Genomic DNA, 22,678 nt, shown 5'->3' on the forward strand with positions numbered 1-22,678 from the left:
ACATGATTATAATCATAATAATATTGGGAAAGTAATTCCGTATGGAGTCACTGCCCTTGCCAACTCCACACAATGTCTTTCAGCCAAGGCGTCACTTCTTCCTCACACAGCAGAGTAAAAGATTAAAAGAACCTCGAAATTAAAAGATTCTTTTCGATTATATTCCATGTAACTTTGTTTTACTGACATGTCTTGCTCTTTGTATGCAGAATCGAAAAAAAAAAATTAAAAAGACATGTTCTTGTGAAAGAAACGGTTTTCATTTCACTATTATTTTAATCTTTTTTATGTTATCATCAAGTGATTTCGAACTATTATATGTTGATTTTATTCATCAATTTTTATATTTGAAGCTAATTGTATACGGCAAAAAAAAAAGTTAAAATGTGTGTAAATTAGTAGGAATTATGAAGCAAAAACTACTTGATATTTATTCATTTATTTTTATGTTGGGGAATTGTCCATCTTGAATCCCCTGATAAACTCGGTTGCTTAGGAGCTTTCACGATGAATAGACTAATCCAAGTGGAAAGCAACAATCATGACAAATAATTTATGTAGGGTGTTAGTTTATAAAGTGTGTTTAGCTTAGATAGAAACAATAACACACTTCTTTTATCCTTTGTTCGACATAAAGACATTTCATATTAACCATATTATGCGTATGATCCTAGTCAGCTTCTGTTGCTACTTTCTAACAAACCTCTCAACATACCCCACATGAGAAGAATGTCTATAAAGAACAGAAGCACTTCCTTCCACACAAGTTTTGAAACACAAGAAATAGTTATAACATCAAAAGCAAAAAGGTTTAGCAATTCTAATCAAGTGACACTTAAGTTAGTCTTCTACTAGTCCAATATTGCTATTTATTTGTTTTGTTTATCTAAGTCTATATTGCTATTCTCATCTACTGATACATATTGGTCAGTCAAGATCAGCAGCAGGAGTACTTCTTTGAGGCAATTGCATGCTTACTATGTCTTCTCTTGGAAGAGAATAGATTGGTCCATTGCCATGTTCATTTGTCATATGTTGATTTTCGGGTGCTGTTAGAGCCAAAAGGTGTGTAGCCTCTGTATTTTTGCGTAGCACTAGATATGTTACACCTGCTAGATATATTGCCATGCCTGAAAATCCAATCATCCCAAGAAACACCTTACCCACAATTTTTATGTGGCTGTGAATAAGCAGCTTGATGAAGCCAGTTATTATGTAGTATATGTTAATGGCCATGATGAGGGTACCGATTATCCATGTAACAGCTGAAATCTACAATATATAAGCCAATCATTAATTCAACCAAAATGCACAAGAGCCAACTTCTTTCTTTTTTTCAATTTTATAATTATGATTTTAACATGTAACTGCTGATTTTTGTGAGATATGTAATTAGTGTAGTACTATTTGGTTGCAATCTAGAACTGCAAATTTCACGTTATTAAAAAAATTTACCATGGTAGAGTTGACATGTGTCCCCATCTTAGTTTTGCAGCTTGTAAACTTGAGGAGTGGAACCAAAGCAAAAGGAAGTTCAAATGATAAGATCATCTGATCAGAAGAAAAAGAAGGGCTTCAGCACAAGCTACTATGACAACAAAAAAATATGTACATGCATAAACAGCAGCAAATATAAAATAAGGTCATGCAGACGATTTTTTCATACAGAAAAAGTGGTGCATATGTAGGTGTATGTAACCAGATTTGTTGCCTACTTGATCCCTTTTGAACTAAGTTGAAACAAACAGTACAGTTATGCATACCAGTAAGCATTATGCTATTTTAGAAATTTCAATGATTTTAGTATGACAATTTAAACAAAATATTGACTTCAATAAAAGCATAATCCAAAGTAAAACAGATGAAAGAAAATTCGATTGAAATGATATCTTACGGATGCAATTATTATGAGCTTCCCAGCCCCGGCTGATCCACCAATGACTGCAACAATCAAACTAGGAACTATAGCTAAGCAACGAGTTAACATATTCCGAATCCATGGCTCCAGTCGTAAATCAAGAAATCCCTGAAAGAAGAAAGAATTCATGGGGAAATACAAAACCAAGAAGTAGACAAAGATCACTAATGCTTCAAAATAGCCAATTATGTAAGTGAACCACAACAAAACTAACATAATTTTTAACCCCAAGGACCATTAGGAACACTTGTTACTGCCATTAAAGGTCTTAAATGATATGGCAGGTTTATTGAACATCAAAATACCACACATAATTAGTACATGACTCATCTATACTTAAATCTGATGAAATTATGAATTGTCATTTGCTAAGATCAACAGTGATCCTTTCTAGTTAAGATGTAAAAATATTCTATTATCTTTTATGCAAAAAAAGTGAAAACAAATCCATAAAACAAACTACCTGCATAACATATTGCCCTGCATATGTTCCTGTTATAGTAGAACTTTGACCCGATGCAAGCAAAGCAATTCCAAACAGTTTTGAACTCCATTTCCCCAAGACATTCTGAATACGGCACATATAAGATATATCAGCTATGATTTTGTTAACACCTTACCAATAACGATTATATATGAAGCTTAAGGAGTGGGAAGAATGGTGGAGGAATCAGTGACTAACTTAGAACTACAACATAACCAAGGTAAGAAAATCATCTCCAATTTTCACATACTCTAAGTAGGAAGGAGGCTTCGTTCAGATCCAAATTCTGACAGCTCATTTGATCTTCTGCATTCAAATTCGAAGAATTGCAAACAGCACCACTTACAGAAATAACACAAACATTTATGAGGAAGGCCACCATGAGGGCAAAGGCACTTTCTATCATGTAAAATCTACAAGCCTCCTGCAAAAGAAAATTGTTGAATGAAACACAGGTTATTGCTTTACCATAATCACACTTAATACTAGGTTTTAACTTGGACCATTTTGTCTGAACGTTTACAAGGTTAAACACTTGATAGACCTTCCAACAATAACTCAAATTCCAATAAAGTTTAGTGTTTTAATGAAAAAATTCAACTTTAAAAGCTCCGCGCAAAAGAAGAGAGATGGAGAAAGAAGGGAATGTTTTTCATAATTATCAACCAACTGGGATATTTGAAAATATATGGACCGGATAAGGCCATAAATATCTACAGAATCACATGCATAAACACACTGAATGAAGTAGAAGGTAATAAACATTATTGTTGAAAAGTTTACTACATCTTAAACATCAACCACATCGATAACTGGTGTTCAAGGCAGTATCTATCCCCAAAGGCAAACAACATTAAACATTACTTGGATCAGATATAAATCTTTAAAGGGAAAATATTTGAGAATGCATGCTAGAATAAAGATGCTTTACCTTGATTCCTCGAAGGGATCGTGGAATTTTCCTAGACAGCACCAGTGCTGAGTGTAGGAAGAGATTGTGCCTGAGGAGAATTCATAAAGAAGCATGGCATGAAGTTATATGTTAAAAGAAAAGAAAAATTAAATGGTTGAATAAGACATGAAGAACCCACGGCATAACCATAGCTCCAAGGAGGGAAATTGCGAGACCAGTTGCACCATTTCCTTTTAGTTCTGGCACAAAAAGACCCTTTATAACTTCTTTAGCATCAGGCTTTGCATATCCAAGCTCAGCCATAAAACATGCAGCAATTGTAAATACAAGAAATGCAATCAAGAATTCAAGTTTCCTAACCTGTTCAACAACAATACAAAAAAGGCTCGTGTTGTTTTTACATGGATAGTACCTAATATAACATGCAATGAAAATCATTTTTTTTTTCAGGATAAGAACAGAATATGATAAAGTACCCCATATTGCTGTAATGCTAAGAGAATCAATGTGCTGAGTCCTGTCAGAAGAACACCAATCCAAACGGGTATGTTGAAGAGCATGTTCAGTGCGAAGGCTGTCCCAATTACTGCATGTGTACAATAAAAAATTCATAATAAAGATGAATCACATAAAGAAAAGGCAGAAAACAAATAAATTGTATGGTTTGTTTTAAAACTAAGATAATTTGCCCGTTTGGACTTTCAACATTTTTGTTTCTGAGTGCACTGTTTGTAGCTCAAATGAGTTGAGGAGAGAAAGGGAATGTGAAATTGCATCACTTCCTTTAACTATAAAACTTCACTGGTCTTGATTTAATGACTCCATTTAGTTATCAATGAACTTATTGAATATTTGAATCTATTAAACATCTTGGTTATTAAATATGTTTTGATCACTGAACTCCATTTCCCATCCTAAGTACAGATAAATACAACAAATCCCCATACTATTTACATGTATAAATAAAGTAATGAAATAATTCCAAATGCACAATTCATCTTAATACCTTCAGGAATGTCACAGGCCACTATAGCAATTTCAGCAATAATCCAAAGGATGAAGTTGGGCACCCGAGGATATTCAATTCTACAATGCTCTGCTAAGTGTTTTCCTGCAACATAAATTGAGGAATTCAGAACAGAAAAATAAAATTTCACATCCATTCTTAATTTATTCAACAGAAATAAAATTAGTTATCAAATCAAGTACCAGTGACCACCCCAAGATTAGCTGCCATTGATTGAATTACAAGAGCAGCACATGATGCCACCAATATGATCCAAAGTAACTAAAGAAAAAAGGTAAAGGTGAAAAAGAGATGAAGGAGGCTAACTATCCCAAGAAAACATGTCAAAGCACCTCATATTTAAATTGTGCCCCAGCCTGAAGATCCGTCTCAACTGCAAGTTATTATAAGAATACCTTAAGCATACAGTTTCAGAATTTGTTTTCCCTTCATTAAGGAAAAAATTAAGAATAGTGTGATCTTACAGTTCCCTGGGTCTATGTATGCAATGGATACAAGAAATCCAGGTCCCATGTAGGCAAATAAATTTTTCCAACTTCTCCTCTGCAAAATAAAAGTTTGCACGAATGGTGATTATCAAGTAAACAATCCTTATCAGATGAAGTATATGTATGTATTAATGCAGTGTAATCTAGAACCAAAAGACTTAGGTTGCACCATGATCTAACTCTGCAACTAAACAAAAAGCTAAAAGATACAGTTTTGTGAGGGTTGTAAGGTAAAGGTAAAGTAATCTTCAATCTTAATCGCAGGTGGTGAGGTAAAGTAATGTTCGTCTCACCATTTTTACCATAGCAATGCTGACTAAAAACTTAGAAATGCTGACTAAAAACTGAAATAGAGAATTAAAAAAAATGAAGGAATTCAGTGAGAGCCGAAACCCACATCAGGCACAACAACTTGATTAGTATCCGAGTTCTCAATGAGTGGCGCATTGGAAGAGCTTCGGTTGCCGGTGCTCGAAATGAACTGTGGCTGCCCAGAACCAGAACCTGTGATAGCCATGTTATCTGTTTTCTTCTTTTTTTCCCTTCGTTTCTGCATACAGAAAAACAAAGACAAACATGTCAATAAAACAAAGTCACACAAATGGGATCCAATCGAAACGAATCTCTTATTGTCGTGGTTCTTAATTTCGGAAAGACGCAGTGAAAACCCACCCCATCTGTAGATTCGGGTAAAAGATAATTTTTTTGTGAAGAATAATTAATTGAGAGGAAGAAGTTGCAGAAGTGAAGTCTTCATATGCATGAGTGGGTTTGATCGGTTAAGTAGGTTAACTTACTAAGCCGTATAAAAAATGAAAAGTACTTTCTTTTGTCATTTTTAAATATTCAAATTTTTCTTAAATTTCTTTTTGTCATTTTTAATGCTAATTTTGCTCTTATCAAAGAGGATAGATAATTTCTTTGTCTGAATACACAACTTTTCAACATTAAATTTCGAAGGATAATGTTAGTCACCAATACAATGTAGAAAATATCCGAATTACAGCAAAAATTCTCATATAAACCAAAAGCCATTATAAATTGTAATGGTAGCCCTGCTTCCCCCAACAACCCCAAAACAACTACCACATTCAGCTCCCATGGTTCTTAAAAGAAGGGTCTCTAATATAGTCTAAATGAAAGAAGGACTTTCCATCATATATAAATTGTCCTTACCTCTGCAACCCCACTTGTCACAACCGCGTTTTCCATCATATATTGGAGTGTAATATACAATTATCAGAAAGTACCAAATGAGAGCACAATTCTAGAGTTACAACAACTATATCAAAGGTTTCCTTCCTCTCTCAAAGTCACATAATGTCTTCCTACTCTCCTATCTCTTTCCCTATATTCATTCCTGAAATAGAGTTCTCACTCCCTTGTTGCCAAATTGACAATCTTTCTCTTTAAATAGAGAATGCATATAATGGGCCTAGTGAAATAGGAGCAACTACATGAATCACTTCCTTGGCATTAAATTAGTAAAACACAATGTGTCATCCTTACTACTCAATCTAAAAAGATTTTTTACAACATTACAAAATAATCTAAAATATACATGTGATTATTTCTCCTTAAATATAATTATACAGAGAGAGGGAAACTATTGATAAGAAGAAGTAAAAACAAATTATCAAAACTCGAACCAGAAACAAAAAGAAGGGTTCAGGAGGAACGCACAAATTTTAATGGGGAAAGAAGAATAATAGTGATTCAAAACGTTACATGCGATGAGCACCTATGCAGAGAGAGGAGCAGCTACGCAGCACCGACGCGATGAGTACCAATGCGTGACACACCAACGCGGAGTACCACTGCGGAGCACCAATGCCGAAGTCCAGCAAACGAGAGCACGGAAGTGGAGGAAGTAATGAAATTTTTTTAATTAAGATTTATGTTGCCAACAATAAAAAAATTTAAAATTCAAAATATTTGGTAATTTAAATGTAAAATTTAAAATAGTAAAAAAATCGGTAAAATTATGATATCAAAGTGCGGATTTAAAATTCAACATTCAAAAAGCTATAAAACAACATTACCGCCTTTTCAATGTATTTCTTAATGTTTTTCAGCAATTTTACATATTTTTTACCTTTTAAAAACTTAAACAATAATTAAAAAAAATATAACATTAATATTAGTGTATCATTATAAAAATTATAAATTCTTAAAACTTATAAAGATATTAAAATCATTAACAATTTCAGTTTCAATATTTTTTTTTTAAAATAAGATAATTATCATCAAATTTGTAATTCGAATTTTATAATAATAAAGTTCGAATTTAAAATTTTAAAATTGTAATAAAAACATGGTAAAAAAATTTAAATTAAAAATTCAAATTAAAAAAAATTGAAAAAACAATTCTGAACGAGGAGTCCATTAAAGGTCTAACTTTTGTACTTTTGTATAGTCTATCTTTTATAATTTTTTTGCATGGTCTATATTTTGTAATTTTAGATAGTATATTATTCATATTTTTTTCCATTGTTTAACATTTTTATTTTTAAAGAATCTACTATTTATATTTATATGTATAATTTATCATTTATAGTTTTATGTTGTCTATTATTCACATTTTTTGTATTGTTTCTAATCAATATTTAATTTAAAGTTGAAATTAATTTCTTAATTTTGATTAACTCAATCTTAATATATTATTTAAAATAATTATACACACTAAATTTTTTTAAAAATATATATAAATAAATTAAATACATTTTCTAAAGCCAATTAAAAAATTATTATTTAATTTTATGAAATAAAATATTTGTATTAAATTCAGTTATACTTTTATAATTTTAAATTAATTTAATAAATATATTAACAATTTTAAAATTTTGTGCTTCGTGAGTTGCACGCTTAGAAATACTAATATCTTATATTTTGAAAGACAAAAAAATTAATAAATTTATATGATATAATAAAAAGAAAAATAGAAAGACAATTAAATATATAATAAATTAAGATAAAATAAAAATGTAGTTATATATATATATATATATATATATATATATATATATATATATGTCTCATTACTTCTATTCTTCCTCATTGAAAATGTGAGAGAACACTGTGTGTGTTGTATCTGGTAAGGTCCTATGTCGTACTCTGCTCACTAGGCCCCGTTTGGATTCTGCTAAAGGGACAGCTCCACCATAACTCATTCAACAATGACCCCTATTTTTCCCACCTTTTCTCCTTCGAGGTTTCTTCCTGCACCCCCAATTTTTTTCTGCAGCTCCAATTTTTTTTTATCCTTGACATTGACTGACAATAAATCTAAAAAAAAAATATAAAACTGACTCCTTTCTCCTATTTAATCAAAATTAACTCACCAACTCACCTCTTAACTTAACTCTAACAGCGTATCACTCTTCCCCCTCCCTCCGAAGCTCTCTTTCTCCTTTCTCTTCTCTTCATCATAATATTACCTTGCTTTGTGGTGTGCTTCCACTCTCTCCTCTCCTCGTTCAACATACATTTCACAGATAATGTGTTGTTACTTTGTTCTGTTATGTATTTTTATTACTTTTAATGATTTGAAGTGATGTGAATGTGGGTAGTAGAAGTTTCTTGCTTTGATATTGTGAAAGGAAAAGCTGAAAGCTACATATCTCGACACTCTCAATACAGAAAATTAACTTCTGGAAGAGAGGAACAAGTACCGGAAGTCAACTTTCGGTAAAATATTCAACATATGAAACTGTGTTGTGCAACTTCTGTAAGGCAAACCCAAAAATAACATCGGAAGTCTACTTTTGTAAGAGAGATACATATTGGAAGTTGACTTCCGGTGAAGCCTGTGACTTCCAGCTACATATTGAAGTAGAAAAGTGGCTTTCAGATGTAGAGGAAGCAGTGGTTTTGACCTCCGAAAGTGAACATCCTGCTATTGTTGGTATCCAATGTGGACTTGCGATTAAAAACTTATTACTAGGGATGTCAACGAGGCAGGTAGGGTACGGGTAGTAGCTTCCCCGTACCCTACCTGCTGGATAAATATTCGTCACATACCCGTACTCATATCCATCGGGTATCCATTATGCAGGTATCCGTTTATTCTTTTTATATTCGTGGGTATCCACGGGTACCCGCGGATATTTACAAAATTATTTAAAAAACAAATATTTAATCATAAATTCAAATAAAATAAAGGGTTAAATATGTTTTTGGTCCCTCAAGTTTCAGTGAATTTTGGAATTAGTCCCTCATCAAAACTTTATACCAATTTAGTCCTTCATCTTTCAAAATGAGTGAATTTAGTCCTTTTAACCAAATTTTGTTAAGTTTATCTGACATTTCAAGCACATTTCATGATAATATTTAAATTAACATTGAAGCAAAAATGTGTCAAAGAGTGTAAATAATTTAAATACTATCATGAAATGCGCTTGAAACGTCAGATAAACTTAACAAAATTTGGTTAAAAGGACTAAATTCATTCATTTTAAAAGATGAATGACTAAATTGGTCAAAATTTTTGTTGAGAGACTAATTCCAAATTTCGCTGAAACTCGAGGGACCAAAAACATATTTAACCCTAAAATAAAATAAAATATATCACAGTCATAAATTTTAAATAAAGTTCAAATAAACTCAATTCATACAAGTCCAAATAATTATAAAAGTAAATATAAAATGATGTTCAACGCAATGAAAATTCTTTAATTAGTGTTTTGATAAAAAAGTCCAATTTCTTCGATTGATTCCTAAAAAATAAACAAAATAAACAAAATAAACAAATAATAAACCTCAATTGCCAATTGCCAAGTATTATTATTTTGATTCCATCATTTGACAATAAGCATACCATAAACGTCATTGTCTATATTGGATTTAATGTATATGCCCCAATTTCAAATAAAGGAAAGAGAAGAATGTCAAGGGGTGTACCTGGAAAATGTACTAATACTTGAAGTTTGAAGAATGAAGACAGGAGACAGAAGACAAGATGTGCAACTTAGAAAAAATTATGCCAGAATATTTTTTACTAATATATATATATATATATGAGGGTATTTTTGTGAATTAAAGTTTAGCAGGTACGAGTATCCACGGGTACGGATACCCGTACCCGCCTCGTTAACATGCGGGTATCAAAATACTTGTACCCACGGGTAGTGGGTATCCATTTTTAATATCCATTTTCTACCCGTTGCGAGTTTTATTCGCGGATATCTGCGAGTACGGATTTTTTTAACATCCCTACTTATTACGGAGGTGGACTTCCGGTTCCTTGAATTAATTTTTTTTAATTTTTAATTTTATTATTTTTAAGATTTATGAAATAATTATTTTATTTAATTATTTTTTGTTTATCATTTTAAATTTTTTTATTTTTAATATTTGTGAAATATTTTAGTTATTATGTAATTTGTTTAGGGTTTTATCTTGTAATTTTTATTTGTAGTTAATTTTAATTGATTTTAATTAATCATAAAATAAAATAAATAATAAACCGTAAAAAATACAAATTCTAACTAAATAAAATTATAACAATAAAAAATAAAAATATTCATTCAACAATAAAATAAATATATAACATAAATAAATAAATAAAATAAAAGCATAAATAATAACCCGTACAAAAATACCAATGAAAACAAAAAAAGTTAAACAATAAAAAATAAAAAAATTTAAAACATTCATGCAACAGATAAATAAACATAAAACATAAATAAAAAATTTATAGAGCATAAATAAATACTAAGAAGTATACAATACCAATTAAAAAAAATAAAGTAGACTTCCATCAGGGATTAATTTCAATACAACCGGAAGTCACCTACATTTCTGGATGTTCACTTTCGAAAGAGAGTTAATACATTATTTTTGGACCAGCTAAATAATCAGAAGTCAATTTTTGGAAATAAAGTAAATTGGATGTTGACTTCGAGTTATTTAACGGTTTTGGAAATGATGTGGTTATCAATTTTTTGTTTTGTTTTAATTAATATTTCTTACGTTTTATTATTTATTTATACTGTATATTTTTATTTATTTATGTTTTATGTTTTTTTATTTGTTGCATGAATATTTTATTTTTTTATTTTTATTTTAATTGGTACTTTTTACGGGTTATTATTTATGCTTTATTTTATGTATTTATTTATGTTATATATTTATTTTATTGTTGAATGAAGTTTTTTATTTTGTATTGTTTTAATTTTATTTAGTTAAATTGAATTCTATTTATTTTATTGTTGAATAAATTAAATTAATATTTATTATGAGTTAAATTGAATTTTTTTACAGAGAAATAAACTATAAAGAAAAGATTATTTAGTTTTTTTCTTTATAAATTAAATTATATTTTATTATGAGTTAAATTGAATTTTGTTAACATATGCACAGACTTATTTTAATAGGGAAACTAAATTATTCTACTTTTCTTCTTTGAATGCTTAATAAAAAAAAATCTATTCTAACAGCACTAAGTTGACACGGGAAACGTACCACATTCACATATATTATTTAATATATTAATTTTTAAATAAAAAAAACTTTGGAATATAATGTAATATAAAAAGTTTACTTCTAAAATAATATATTTTTATCACGACAAATGCTAGAGAGAATAAACATTATATTTACAAGTTCATGAACCATATGTTTCATAAGTCTGTTTTTTTTTTCCTGATTGGGTCAAATTTATAATTTTTTCCCTCTTTGATGTTAGATTTAAATGTAATAAGTTATATTCTATTTTATTGGTTTCATATTTAAGATATGCAAGAATTTTAATTTTTTTAACAAATACTGTAATATACTTTTAATTAATGTCAATTATTTTTTATTATTATTGAAATTACATAATGTTTTTTTAATTAGTTAGTAAAACATTACGCGTTAAAAATGCATTTTATTTAATTGAACTATGAGTAGCTAGCGAGTGCATAAAATATTGATTTCCCACATGCTACTTACTTTACTCCCAAAAGAAAGAAAACAAAAAATAAAAGGTTAGACTATATAAAATAATTTTTATATAATCTATAAGTAAAAAGTAATAAGAAAAAATAGTTTTCAAATTATATAATTCTTAAGTCTTTCGATTTTTAAATTACAAAATCTTAAAATTTTCTTATGTAAGTAGCATGTCCTAAATTTAATTCACCAGAAGTCGCATCATTTAGTAAATTCACAGAAGTATACTTTCGGTTAGATTTTTTATTTGATTTTCCTCCGGTACAGAAGTCCACTTTTTGTCTACTCATTTGGCTTATTATGGAAGTTAACTTCCGGTGACGACGGATGAATTACGGAAGTTGATTTCCGGTGTTGAATTCGATATTCTCTAGCATTTATGTGACTGCGATATATCGAAGTCGACTTTTGATTTTGAATGACTTACATAGATCGACTTCCGATTATGGATTATTTTCTTAACAACAAAAGATGTTTTTATACATCTATTCTCACACAAAATAACTAAACAATTCCTATATATTTACCTATATATACATGGCAAGAGGCAAAGTGAAAAAACACTAACAGAAAGAGCACTGATTTACCTGTTAAATCTTGGGCAATATGGAGACAAGAAAAGGAGAGCAAAGGAAAATACACGACGACGACGAAGGACTGAAGCAAACGAACGAGAATGAGGCTTAGAGGGATTTGAGGGTGAGGAGGGCTAAGTTAAAAAAGTGGACAGCATTCATTTTCATTAAATAAAAGAGATGAAGGAGTTTCAAAATTTCAAACATTTAATGCAGACAGAAGTTAAATGGTCAAAGGACCATTATAGATTTTACAAAATACTTGGGGGAGTGAGCCATAACGCATAGTTAACGGTTGTGGGCTAAAGACCGATCCATTCCCAGAACATTCCTTCTTTTCCACACAATCCGCAATTGCGACCCAAAAAAAAAAATATCTATCTTTAATAGGAGAAAATGTTAAGAGCCAACAAAAACACACCTTTCTCATCATATTCTACAGTACAAGCCAAAACAAAAAAGTTTTTTCTTTGCACCACAAATCCAAGAATATATTTTATTCTTTTCAAATTTTTTCTATTTCTTTATACCTCAAATACAGTTTTTTTGTGTGCAAACTTTTGTCATGCATTTTTGGAGAGTTGTTCCATAGACTTTGCTTAGCAAGTTTTAAACAGTGTTATTATTTAATGAGTGAAATAAGCAGATGAAGTGTCTGCATTCAGAGGGTTGAGAGATTAGAAAACGAGAATGAAGGATTTGGAATTTTTATTAATAGAATTTAAGCTGGTAAAACAGAGTGGTGGTGGGATTTGAGATAAGTCTGCAATTATTCTATTTCTCAATATTCTCACGTTAAAAAAGGTTCACTATAAATATTTAAAAAAAAATGTTGAGATAAAAAACTATCCAAACAATTGTGAATATAATATAAAAAGGGAAATCGAATGTTGACCTTGAAGATAAATTTGGAAGCATCCAAATCCAATTTTATGATTGAAGTGAGTAGATATGTTTATTATTCCCTAATTCCATATGTAGTTTCTGGCTAATCTTTAGAGTCTTGGATCTATGGAATTCACCATCAAAACATGTTGAACTTTATTATTTCAAGTGCAGATTCTTTTATGTTAATTTTGCGTGGAGAGTGTTGAAAGATAGGATTTTTAAAATTATAATATATTTATTATATTAATTTGAGTCTATAAGAATAAAATTACAATTTAATATAAATATTTTTGTTTATATCAGATTTGATGGAGCAATCTCTGAGATGAGCTAATTGAATTCTTATGTGTGACCAATCTCCAAATCACCACAGGAGAAGGTTCACCTGCAAAGATCTTCCTGATTATGAAGTCAGTAAGAGGTTTTGTTTAATACCGATTCTAAAGGTTTATTATCCGAAAAGCAATAATAAATTTTAATACATACAAAATTTTAATATCAGATTTGTTTAATAACTCTTTCATAACACATTACCTTTACTGTCAATGAGAAGAATGTGGAGAAAAGACCTCCTTCCACACGAGTTTCGAAACAGAAGAAATAGGTATGACATGATAAACAAAAGGCTTAGCAATTCTAATCAAGTGATACCTTATGCCAGCCTGATACTAGTCAAATATTACCAATTATAGAGATTAACATAATGATATTTATTTGTTTTGTTTATCTTTTTATATTGTTATTGTAATCTACCGAGACACATTTGCCAGTCAAGATCAGCAGTACTAGGTATGTTATACCTGCATGATATATTTGTTGAGTTATATATTTTACATAGGATATGGTTATAGATATCGAGAGATTGTGGTTTCATACGGTTATATAACATTAGTTTTACATATATAAGGTATTTGACAAAATTTTACACAAAAACCTTAAGACAATGATGTTATGGGTCTTTATTCTTATATAGTGTTTAACTTTGTCTATTATATTCAATGTGAGACTTTTGACTCACATTTGGACTATTCCCAACAATCTCTCCTCAAGGGTGAGTCCCTTGTTTTTTTTTCTTTTCATATGATATATTTTCCTTCAGGTGTATGAGTGACCCCTTTTTGGTTGTGGTTATGCGGTCAGTCACTAATGACCCCTTTTTTTGTGTTATGGTTATGCGGTTAGTCACTCCGAACCATCGGCTCTGATACCACTGTTGTGAGAATTTTTAAAGCTTTTAAAAATATGAGATATATAAGAGATATATGTGATATGTTATACGGAGGAACATATTTTTGTATTTTATTGATATACGCTATATATATATATATATATATATATATATATATATATATATATATATATATATACACAGAATATCAAATATAAAATATTTAAAATATCTCACTCCTAATCTAAAATAATAACTAATTTCTAAAACTGAAACATATATCTAAAACTGAAATATTTTCTAAAAACTAATTTAAATAAAAAAGATATTAAGTAATATTTGTTGACATGTGAAGCCAATGTGGTATGCTTCTTGAAGATTTGATGGTATTCATGTTGATCAAGGCTGGAATGTGTGCTCTCCACATGGTTACATCATTAAGAAAGTGTATTTGATGTTTGTAATTCATATTGTAGACCTTGTAGCATTAATTAGATGTATTTGGTCTTTGATGTATCTTTTAATCTGTTGAATGGTTTTTCAACGGGTTAGAAGATTGGTTGCAATAATCTTAAACTACAACAAATTCAATCAGTTGATTTATCTTTTAATCGAATGATTTCACTTGAGTCAAGTGAAATCAACCGATTGATTTGGAAATCAACCGATTGAATTTCGTAACAATTTAACTATAAGAGTTGTGATTTTCGAAAAAGAGGAACTCTGATCATTTTTTAGCGCGAAATTGTTCTGGAAACTTGTGGAAACTTTCTCCTTCACGATCATTCAGTTTGCAGCAGTTGAAGATTGATCTTGGATCAATTCTTGGAGCCTTTGGCTTGGTTTAAAGCTTGTAGAAAGTGGTTTGTGGTAGGCTGGGTTGTGCTACCACTCAGGTTTGATCTTTCTCAAGCTTTGTGTGTGTGCCTGATGATTTTCCAGGTCTACAAGAGGGTTCTTACTATGCTAGTGTGACTTTTGTGTTATTCAAGAGTCTTTTGTGTGGTTTTGGCATATTTTGAAAGTGTAAGGGTGTATTCTGTAAGACCCGTAAAAATTAATTAATTAAATAAATAAATAATTAATAAATCCAGGTAGTGGGAGCCTTTAAGGCATTAATTGTTTATTTATATGATGTGAAAAAGTACTAGCTCAAATGGTTGAGAGTACTTGATTGTGTGAGAGGACTTAAAGTCCTATGTATGCCAATTGTGTGTTATTTAATTTATTATTATTTTTAATAATATGCTTGATCATGTTGAATGATAATATAATCATAGAATTATATGAATTATCATGAAATATGAATTGGTTGAATGGTTGTGCATGGAATTAACAGTAGTGTGGGTATGGGTTTGAAACTTGATAAATACAAATTTACTCTCTTTTTGCTAAAATTAGTTTTGGCATGAAGGTGAAAGGGTAGAGAAACCCTAGTTGACAATGGACAACCAAGGGAGGCTGGAAAACAGCCACTAAATGGACCTTGAATGGTAATTAAACCCTAGTTATGGACAATTTTCGTTTTAGTGCATTAATCTACCATTAAGGTAGCATTAAAAGACAAATTTTGGGTGAGAAGAAGGGTTTTTGTGCTTGTCATTGTGTCATAGTCAGAGGAATACGAAATTGGAGAATGTGCTGTGAGGATTGAGTGCATTTGGGAGCTGAATTGAGGGGAAGTGCTAGGCGGCCTAATGATCAAAGAGGAACTCCCAAGAATCTCCATTTTTAGCAAAGGAATCCAGGTTAGGGGATCTTTACGCGTTAATTTTATTTTAAGTCTGAGTGGCATGATAAGTATAGTAGCTTTACGCGTTAATTTTATAATTAAGTCTGATTGGCATGCTAATTATAGTATGTTTATGCTTGAGATTTTATTCCATTAAGTTATTGTTTCTGGAAAATTCCAAAACTGTCTGGCCAGCGATGAACTGTCATCAGACGATTCTTTCCTTTTTCTAGGCCATTTAGGGTCCCTACAGAGGAACCACCTGCCAAATATAGTGTAAAATAGTCAATTTGACCAATGTTGACCAACCTTTGCCCAAAGTTGACTGGTTGACCAGTTTGACTCTTTGGATTGTCCATTGAGAAGCAGACATGTAGCATTGCGCTTTCTCTTTCCAAAATTAAGGTTTCCCCATGAGTTCTTTCATGGTTGACGACTGTTGCGATGGTGGTTGATTAGGCTGACATAGGTGGTTGGCGATGACTCCGAATACACCTCCGACGAGGCTCACGGCGCACAATGTGGTGGTGGTTCAGTCTAGTTAGAAATGGTGCAGACTTGTGAAGATTGACACTCGCGTGTAGATTCGAGAGCTTGCTTCGTCTCCTCCTACTCGTGACAGCAGCGTGAATGTGAGGAGAAAATGGAGGTGACAGTGGCACGGTCATGATGGCGTCAAGCATGGCTCATCGACGATGGTAGTGTGTTGAAATGACGATGGTGGCGCGACGAGAAGAGGCAAGCCGTAGTGGCGTTGCGTGGCTGTTGCAGGTCGCGAGTGGTGCTGCAATGGTGGATTCCTATAGCGTGGGTGCAGGTTTCACGTGAGAGGATGTGGCGCGTATGTGCGGGTGCTGCCGGTGGTCCAGGGTTGCTGTGGCGAGCTGCAGTCACGGCATAAGTGGTCCTATCATGGTGATGGTTGCGTGATGAACGGAGAAGACGACATAGCGGAGCTCTGTGGTGGCTGCTGTAGGCTCGCAAACTCTGACGGTGCAGTAATGATGGCTACATTTTCAGGCATGGTCACGACGAGGTGGCTACGGTTCCGGCGACCTGTAGTGGTGGTCGGACGTTGTGGTGACGGCTGGCGTTAGGTGCGGTGGTTGCGACATTATGAAGGTGAGAGAGGAGGAAAAATTAGGGTTAGGGTTTCTGATTTTGTGAAGGAGAGAAGGTGATGAGGTGTCATTCTATGATTGGGTATTTTAGTGAGTGAAGGATTGATGACGTGGCAAGTTTTAAGTGGTTATTTTAGTGAGTGGAGGATTGAGGATGTGACAAGCTTTAATTGGTTATTTTAGTAAGTGAAGGATTGCCACATGGGGTAATCTGGTGGAGTGGAGTTTAAAGTGATATTAGGGGTGCAAATTAGTAAAAAGAAGGGGTGCAGAATAGAGTTAGAAGACTCAATTTTAGGATGGGTGTGGAAAATAAAAACTGGAGGTGTATTTAGCTCCAGAAATATTCCTTTTCAGAAATAGATGGTCCAATTGCAGAAGGGGGTATAAACATGAAAACTGAGGGTGCAATTAGCTGCTGAATTATTCCTTTCCAAACTTTTGTTTTTGGGACTTATTTTATGACTTGAGATATTCTCAATTTACACTCTTAAGGACCTAAAATAAATTTCAGTTGCATTATTAAACTTAAGAATATCCAATAATATATAATGTGACTAAAATCAATTCTTAAGCGAAAAAATAATATTAAATCCCCAAAATTTAAACATTTAATAAGAGTAAAGGTTCAAAATCATCACACCCTCCAGGCGGTCTGGAAGTGGAAAGTGCTTAGCGCCTCGTGAGCGGCGCCAGGCGATATTGTTGCAGCAGAACTATATTTTGCTTGTGTGATTTGCGTGGTCTACAAGGCTTCTAAGATAACTTAAAGGTCGGCTTGCTGGTATTCCTTGAGTTGTGACTCGGGATAAGGGTTAAGCACGTGGCATTCCTTGAGTTTGGCTCGAAATGGCATCCCTCGAGTTGTGGCTCGGGATAGCGGATGAACATGAGGGACTCTTGAGTTGTGGCTCGGGTTGGCGAGTGTTACCAGTGTGAGTGTGTTGGTTGTGGCCCGCACGAATGAGTCCAAATAGATTGCCCTCCTCACTAATTAGTTGACGAGTTTGGTAGTCTTGGGACGTTACGAGCTATGTTCGTATTGGGAATTCCACCTGGCGCTACGGTGTGTTATCCGTAGCATGGTTTCCCACGCGTGCTTTATCGATTTTGACCGATAGGTGTAGCAGCAAGACATCTTGAGGTACTCACTAGAAGACGTAGAACACGGTTAACATGGTTATGGCCATGTGGGATGAAATCAAAGGATGGAATTCCTTTGGTGTGATTGTGTGTGTGTGTGTGTGTATATATATATATATATATATATATATATATATATATATATATATTGTATATACGTTTATTTTGTTAGCTCACCCTATCTATTTGTATGTGGCGATGATCGTATACGCGGTATACGTGAGCAAATGATGTTGCAGGTAGGGATGGCAACGAGGCGGGGCGGGGACGGGTTTCACTATCCCATACCCATTCCCGTAAAAAAAATTCATCCACATGCCCATACCCAAATCCAACTAGTATCAAAGTTTTATCCCATCCCCATCCCCACCGGGTAAAAGGTATAATCTTGTACCCATACCCGTACCCGTTTTCTTCCTACTTCAATATAAATTTTATTTAATTTTTATAAAATAATAAAAAATTACGGTAAAGGAAACATAATATTATCAAATATTCAATATTAGGAGGATGATTGTTTCTTCGATATCAAATACTTTGAAATAAATTATAATTGTTTACATTTTATATTGGAATACCAAATAAAATTTCACGAGAACTAAAAAATTTATTAAATTTGGAAACTGCAAACATTAATGAAACCTAATTGATAAAATTTAAAAATATTTTTAAACAAATTTAAAGGAAAATAAATATTCAAATTAAAATATATTTTAAATGTTTGTTTACTTCAATTTTTTAAATTCTAATGTCAAAATGATAATACATCACTTAATCAAAATGACGAAAATAACAAATAATAAACATAATAAAATAAATTTAACATGGATATTGTATCTTTTGAACTTCAATATATGTTGGATGGTGATAAAAAAAAATTCATGGCAATTACATTAAATTTTGATATTGTAGTAAATAAAAGTTATTTATACATTTATAGTAAAAAATTACAGTATGATTGATATAATGAGTTAGAAAATAAAAAATAATTAGATAAAATATACTGAAATAGTATTCTACATGATGAAAATAAACAACAAATAAAAATATTAAAAAATTAACAAATGTATGTCTTAGAAACTACTGAAAGAAATCGCACAAAGAAAAACGAATGTATAATTAAGGATTTGGTAAGATGAAAAATACCTTAAACATTTAAGAACACTTTTCAATATACTCAATGGTTGAGAAATAATTGTTATAGTGAAACAAAAGAGTTCTTCAAATGAAAAAAAAAATAAAAACAAGTAAAGAATTTTTTTATATTACCTAGTAAATGAAAGGTTTATGTTATTAAACACTTAAATTAAGAGTATTAAACATACTCATGTGAAAGGAAATATACAATAAATAAAAATATTAAAAAATAATAAAAATATTCAAATATGAGACATAAATTTTTTTTAATTGACATACATCATTTTAATATAATTACATAAATGTTATGATAAGATGAAAAATATATTGGAGATGCAAATGAGTTTCATGACAAACCAAATAATTAGAAGAAATAAAAAATTGAAATATATATATATATATATATATATATGTATATATAGGGTTACTTAATTAATTGTGAATATTTTAATAATTTAAATGATGACGGAGATATGGCGGGAACGAGGTATTATGGCAGGGATATGTATATCCCCATAACCATCCCTATACCCAATTGAAAAAGTCGGAGATTCCCCATACCTATACGCAGTAAATGCGGAGATTCTCCGTGAAAACGGGGATGGGTTCGGGCAATACCCACCGGGGTGGGTTTATTTGCCATCTCTAGTTACAGGTGGGTCTGGTGAGGCATAGAGCCGAAGCAGGGCTAGACTGGGGAGAAGGATTTTCTCAGACTTTTTATATTGTTTTTATGATTTCACATAAATTGTAATCATTGATATTAATAGACTTTTTGATAATTACAATAGTATTTATTATTATGGATTTTGGATTATTGTTGAGGTAATAAAAGTTTTAAAATTTCTAGTGTTTTTGAGGAAATGATATTTCATTAAATGCAGTTTAATTATATTTCTTTATTTTAATATTTAAATCCGTAATATCCAGTTAGTATGTTACATTTGGTATCAGAGTAAAGGTTTTCAAAATGATTTTTGGGGTCTATGGGGAGTGAGCTTATCGTGTTACGTTTGCGTAACTGTTTGTGTGTTTTGTGTTAACATTGCTTGTATAGCTATGACTTAAGCTGTGTGATTTGAATAGCTGAAAATGTGGCGTGCATAGGCTATGAAAAATAGGAGGAGGAGGAATGCTGTTGGGGTGGATGACATTACTCAGGCGATTCATCGTATGATGGACGCAATGTAGCCCATTGCAGCGCAACCCAGGGCCATAGTCGCACATGCTCGCCCGATAACTATGGAGGACTTCGTGAGACATAAGCCCTCTAAATTCACACGCAAGGCCACTCTTGACAAAGCAGATGCTTGGCTCAGGGAATGTGAGAAGATATACAGGGTGATTGAGTGTACTGATGCAAAGAAACTCTCATTCGTCACATTCTTACTGGTGGCGGATGCTGAGTATTGGTGGTAAGGGATGCAACAACTAATGCAGACCCGGGTAGAGGAGGTAACCTGGACTTCCTTCAGGACGAGGTTCCTGGAGAAATACTTCCTTGACAACGTCAAACATAAGATGAAAGCTAAATTCCTCACGTTATAGCAGGGGAACCTGATTGTGCGGGTATACACAGACAAGTTTGAGTAGTTGGTGAGATTCTACTCGCCCACTGCACGAAGGAATGGAGATGTCAGAAGTATGAGGGCGGGTTGAAACATGAGCTTCGCAGATTCCTCGTACCTTTGAGGATCAAAGAGTTCCCAGTCTTGATGGAGCAAACCAAGGCAGTAGAGCAGTTAGAGATGGGGCCCAACAGGGTGGCGTCGTCACAGAAAACCCCATAGATACTCAACAGAAGAAGAAACCCTATAGTAGACCGTAGTCTTCAACTAGGAAACTGCAATGTTGCAATTGTGGGGGAGAACATCTCAGGAGGGACTGGCCAAAACCCTCTGGTAGTTCTAGAGGCGGCTCTAGCACTGGCAAGTGCTATGTATGCGACCAGACTGGCCTTTTTACACGCCATTGACCTAACAAGAAACCAAGTAGAGGTGCACCAGCCAAGAAACCAGTTGGAGAGCGGCCTAGAGCACTAGGGCGTGTATTCGCCTTGACGACCACCGAGGCAACACAGTTAGGTAACCTGGTGCATACTACTTGTTTATTGTTTAATTATGAGGTTGTGGTGTTGTATGACTCATGAGCTACCCATTCATTCGTATCCAATGAATATGTGAGGAGGCTCGGCGTTGTGATTCGAGAGCTAGGGTGCGAGTTGATAGTCGTGACACCAGCGTCTAGCGAGGTATCCACCATTTTGTCTGTGTGGGATGCCCTATGGAGGTGGCAGGCCGCGAGTTCAAGATGAATCTCATTTGCTTGCCAATAGAGTCCCTGAACGTGATTCTGGAAATGGAATGGTTGTCAAGCAACCATATTGTCATTGATTGCAGACGACATAAAGTAGTATTCCCAGATATAGAAGGATTGGAGCTTATATCGCCTAATCAGGCAATGAAGGAGACAGAAGCTGAAGCTACTTACTTCATGATAGTGGCTCAAGGAGAGAAGAAAAGTACAACTAAGCAGATACGAAGCATACCAGTGGTGGATGAGTATGCAGATGTCTTTCTAGATGAAATCCCAGAACTTCCGCCAAGTAGGGATGTGGATTTCACTATTGATCTCATCCCTAGAGCTGGCCCAATCTCGATGGCACCATACAGGATGGCACCGATAGAATTAGCTGAGTTGAAAAAGCAGATTAAGGATCTGCTTGAGAAGAAGTTCATTAGACCAAGAGCATCACCCTAGGAGCGCCTGTACTCTTAGTGAAGAAGAAGGATGGTAGTTCAAGGCTGTGTGTTGATTACCATCAGCTGAACAAGCTGACTATCAAGAACAAATACCCATTGCCGAGAATTGATGACTTGCTGGATCAATTGAGAGGAGCAGCAGTGTTCTCCAAGATTCACTTGAGGTCTGGATATCATCAGATATTGGTTAAGCCTGAGGATGTACAGAAGACAACTTTCAGGTCACGCTATGGACACTACGAGTATGTGGTGATGTCATTTGGGGTGACAAATGCTCCTATAATCTTCATGGACTACATGAACAAAATCTTTCGGTCGTATTTGGATCAGTTTGTCGTTGTATTCATATACGACATACTGATATACTCTTAGAGTCGAGAAGAACACAT

The 22,678-nt window shown here is 32.9% G+C and overlaps 1 protein-coding gene across 4 annotated transcripts; it reads right to left on the bottom strand.

Annotated features, from left to right (window-relative positions):
- Window positions 1–734: 734 nt before the first annotated feature.
- On the bottom strand, window positions 735–12,564 carry LOC114175616 (metal transporter Nramp1-like). 4 transcript variants are annotated; one of them, XM_028060406.2, is made up of 14 exons: window positions 12,351–12,564; window positions 5,228–5,380; window positions 4,807–4,885; window positions 4,675–4,715; window positions 4,525–4,603; window positions 4,322–4,426; window positions 3,792–3,901; window positions 3,494–3,675; window positions 3,334–3,403; window positions 2,653–2,826; window positions 2,382–2,486; window positions 1,895–2,026; window positions 1,456–1,551; window positions 735–1,272 (listed from the first exon to the last, which is right to left on the bottom strand). In XM_028060406.2, exons 2-14 carry the CDS (start codon window positions 5,345–5,347, stop codon window positions 928–930), a joined length of 1,638 nt encoding a protein of 545 aa, XP_027916207.1. In that variant the 5' UTR covers window positions 5,348–5,380; window positions 12,351–12,564; the 3' UTR covers window positions 735–927. The 4 variants fall into 4 exon arrangements, with proteins under 4 accessions (XP_027916207.1, XP_027916182.1, XP_027916190.1 ...); XM_028060381.2 differs by lacking the exon at window positions 12,351–12,564 and adding an exon at window positions 6,572–6,712; XM_028060389.2 differs by lacking the exon at window positions 12,351–12,564 and adding an exon at window positions 6,559–6,700.
- Between the last annotated feature and the right edge of the window lie 10,114 nt (window positions 12,565–22,678).

The sequence above is a fragment of the Vigna unguiculata genome, chromosome 1 (assembly GCF_037176805.1).
Source record: "Vigna unguiculata cultivar grain cowpea cultivar isolate G323 ecotype 2 chromosome 1, ASM3717680v1, whole genome shotgun sequence".
Taxonomy (NCBI): domain Eukaryota; kingdom Viridiplantae; phylum Streptophyta; class Magnoliopsida; order Fabales; family Fabaceae; genus Vigna; species Vigna unguiculata.

Coding starts and splice junctions, on each gene's coding strand:
- LOC114175616 (XM_028060406.2), bottom strand. CDS start 5,347: ATGGCTATCACAGGTTCTGGTTCTGGGCAGCCACAGTTCATTTCGAGC. Junction 3,404..3,493: donor CTTGGAGCTATGGTTATGCC/GTGGGTTCTTCA, acceptor AATTCTCCTCAG/GCACAATCTCTTCCTACACT. Junction 2,027..2,381: donor CAGGGCAATATGTTATGCAG/GTAGTTTGTTTT, acceptor TTCTTCTTTCAG/GGATTTCTTGATTTACGACT.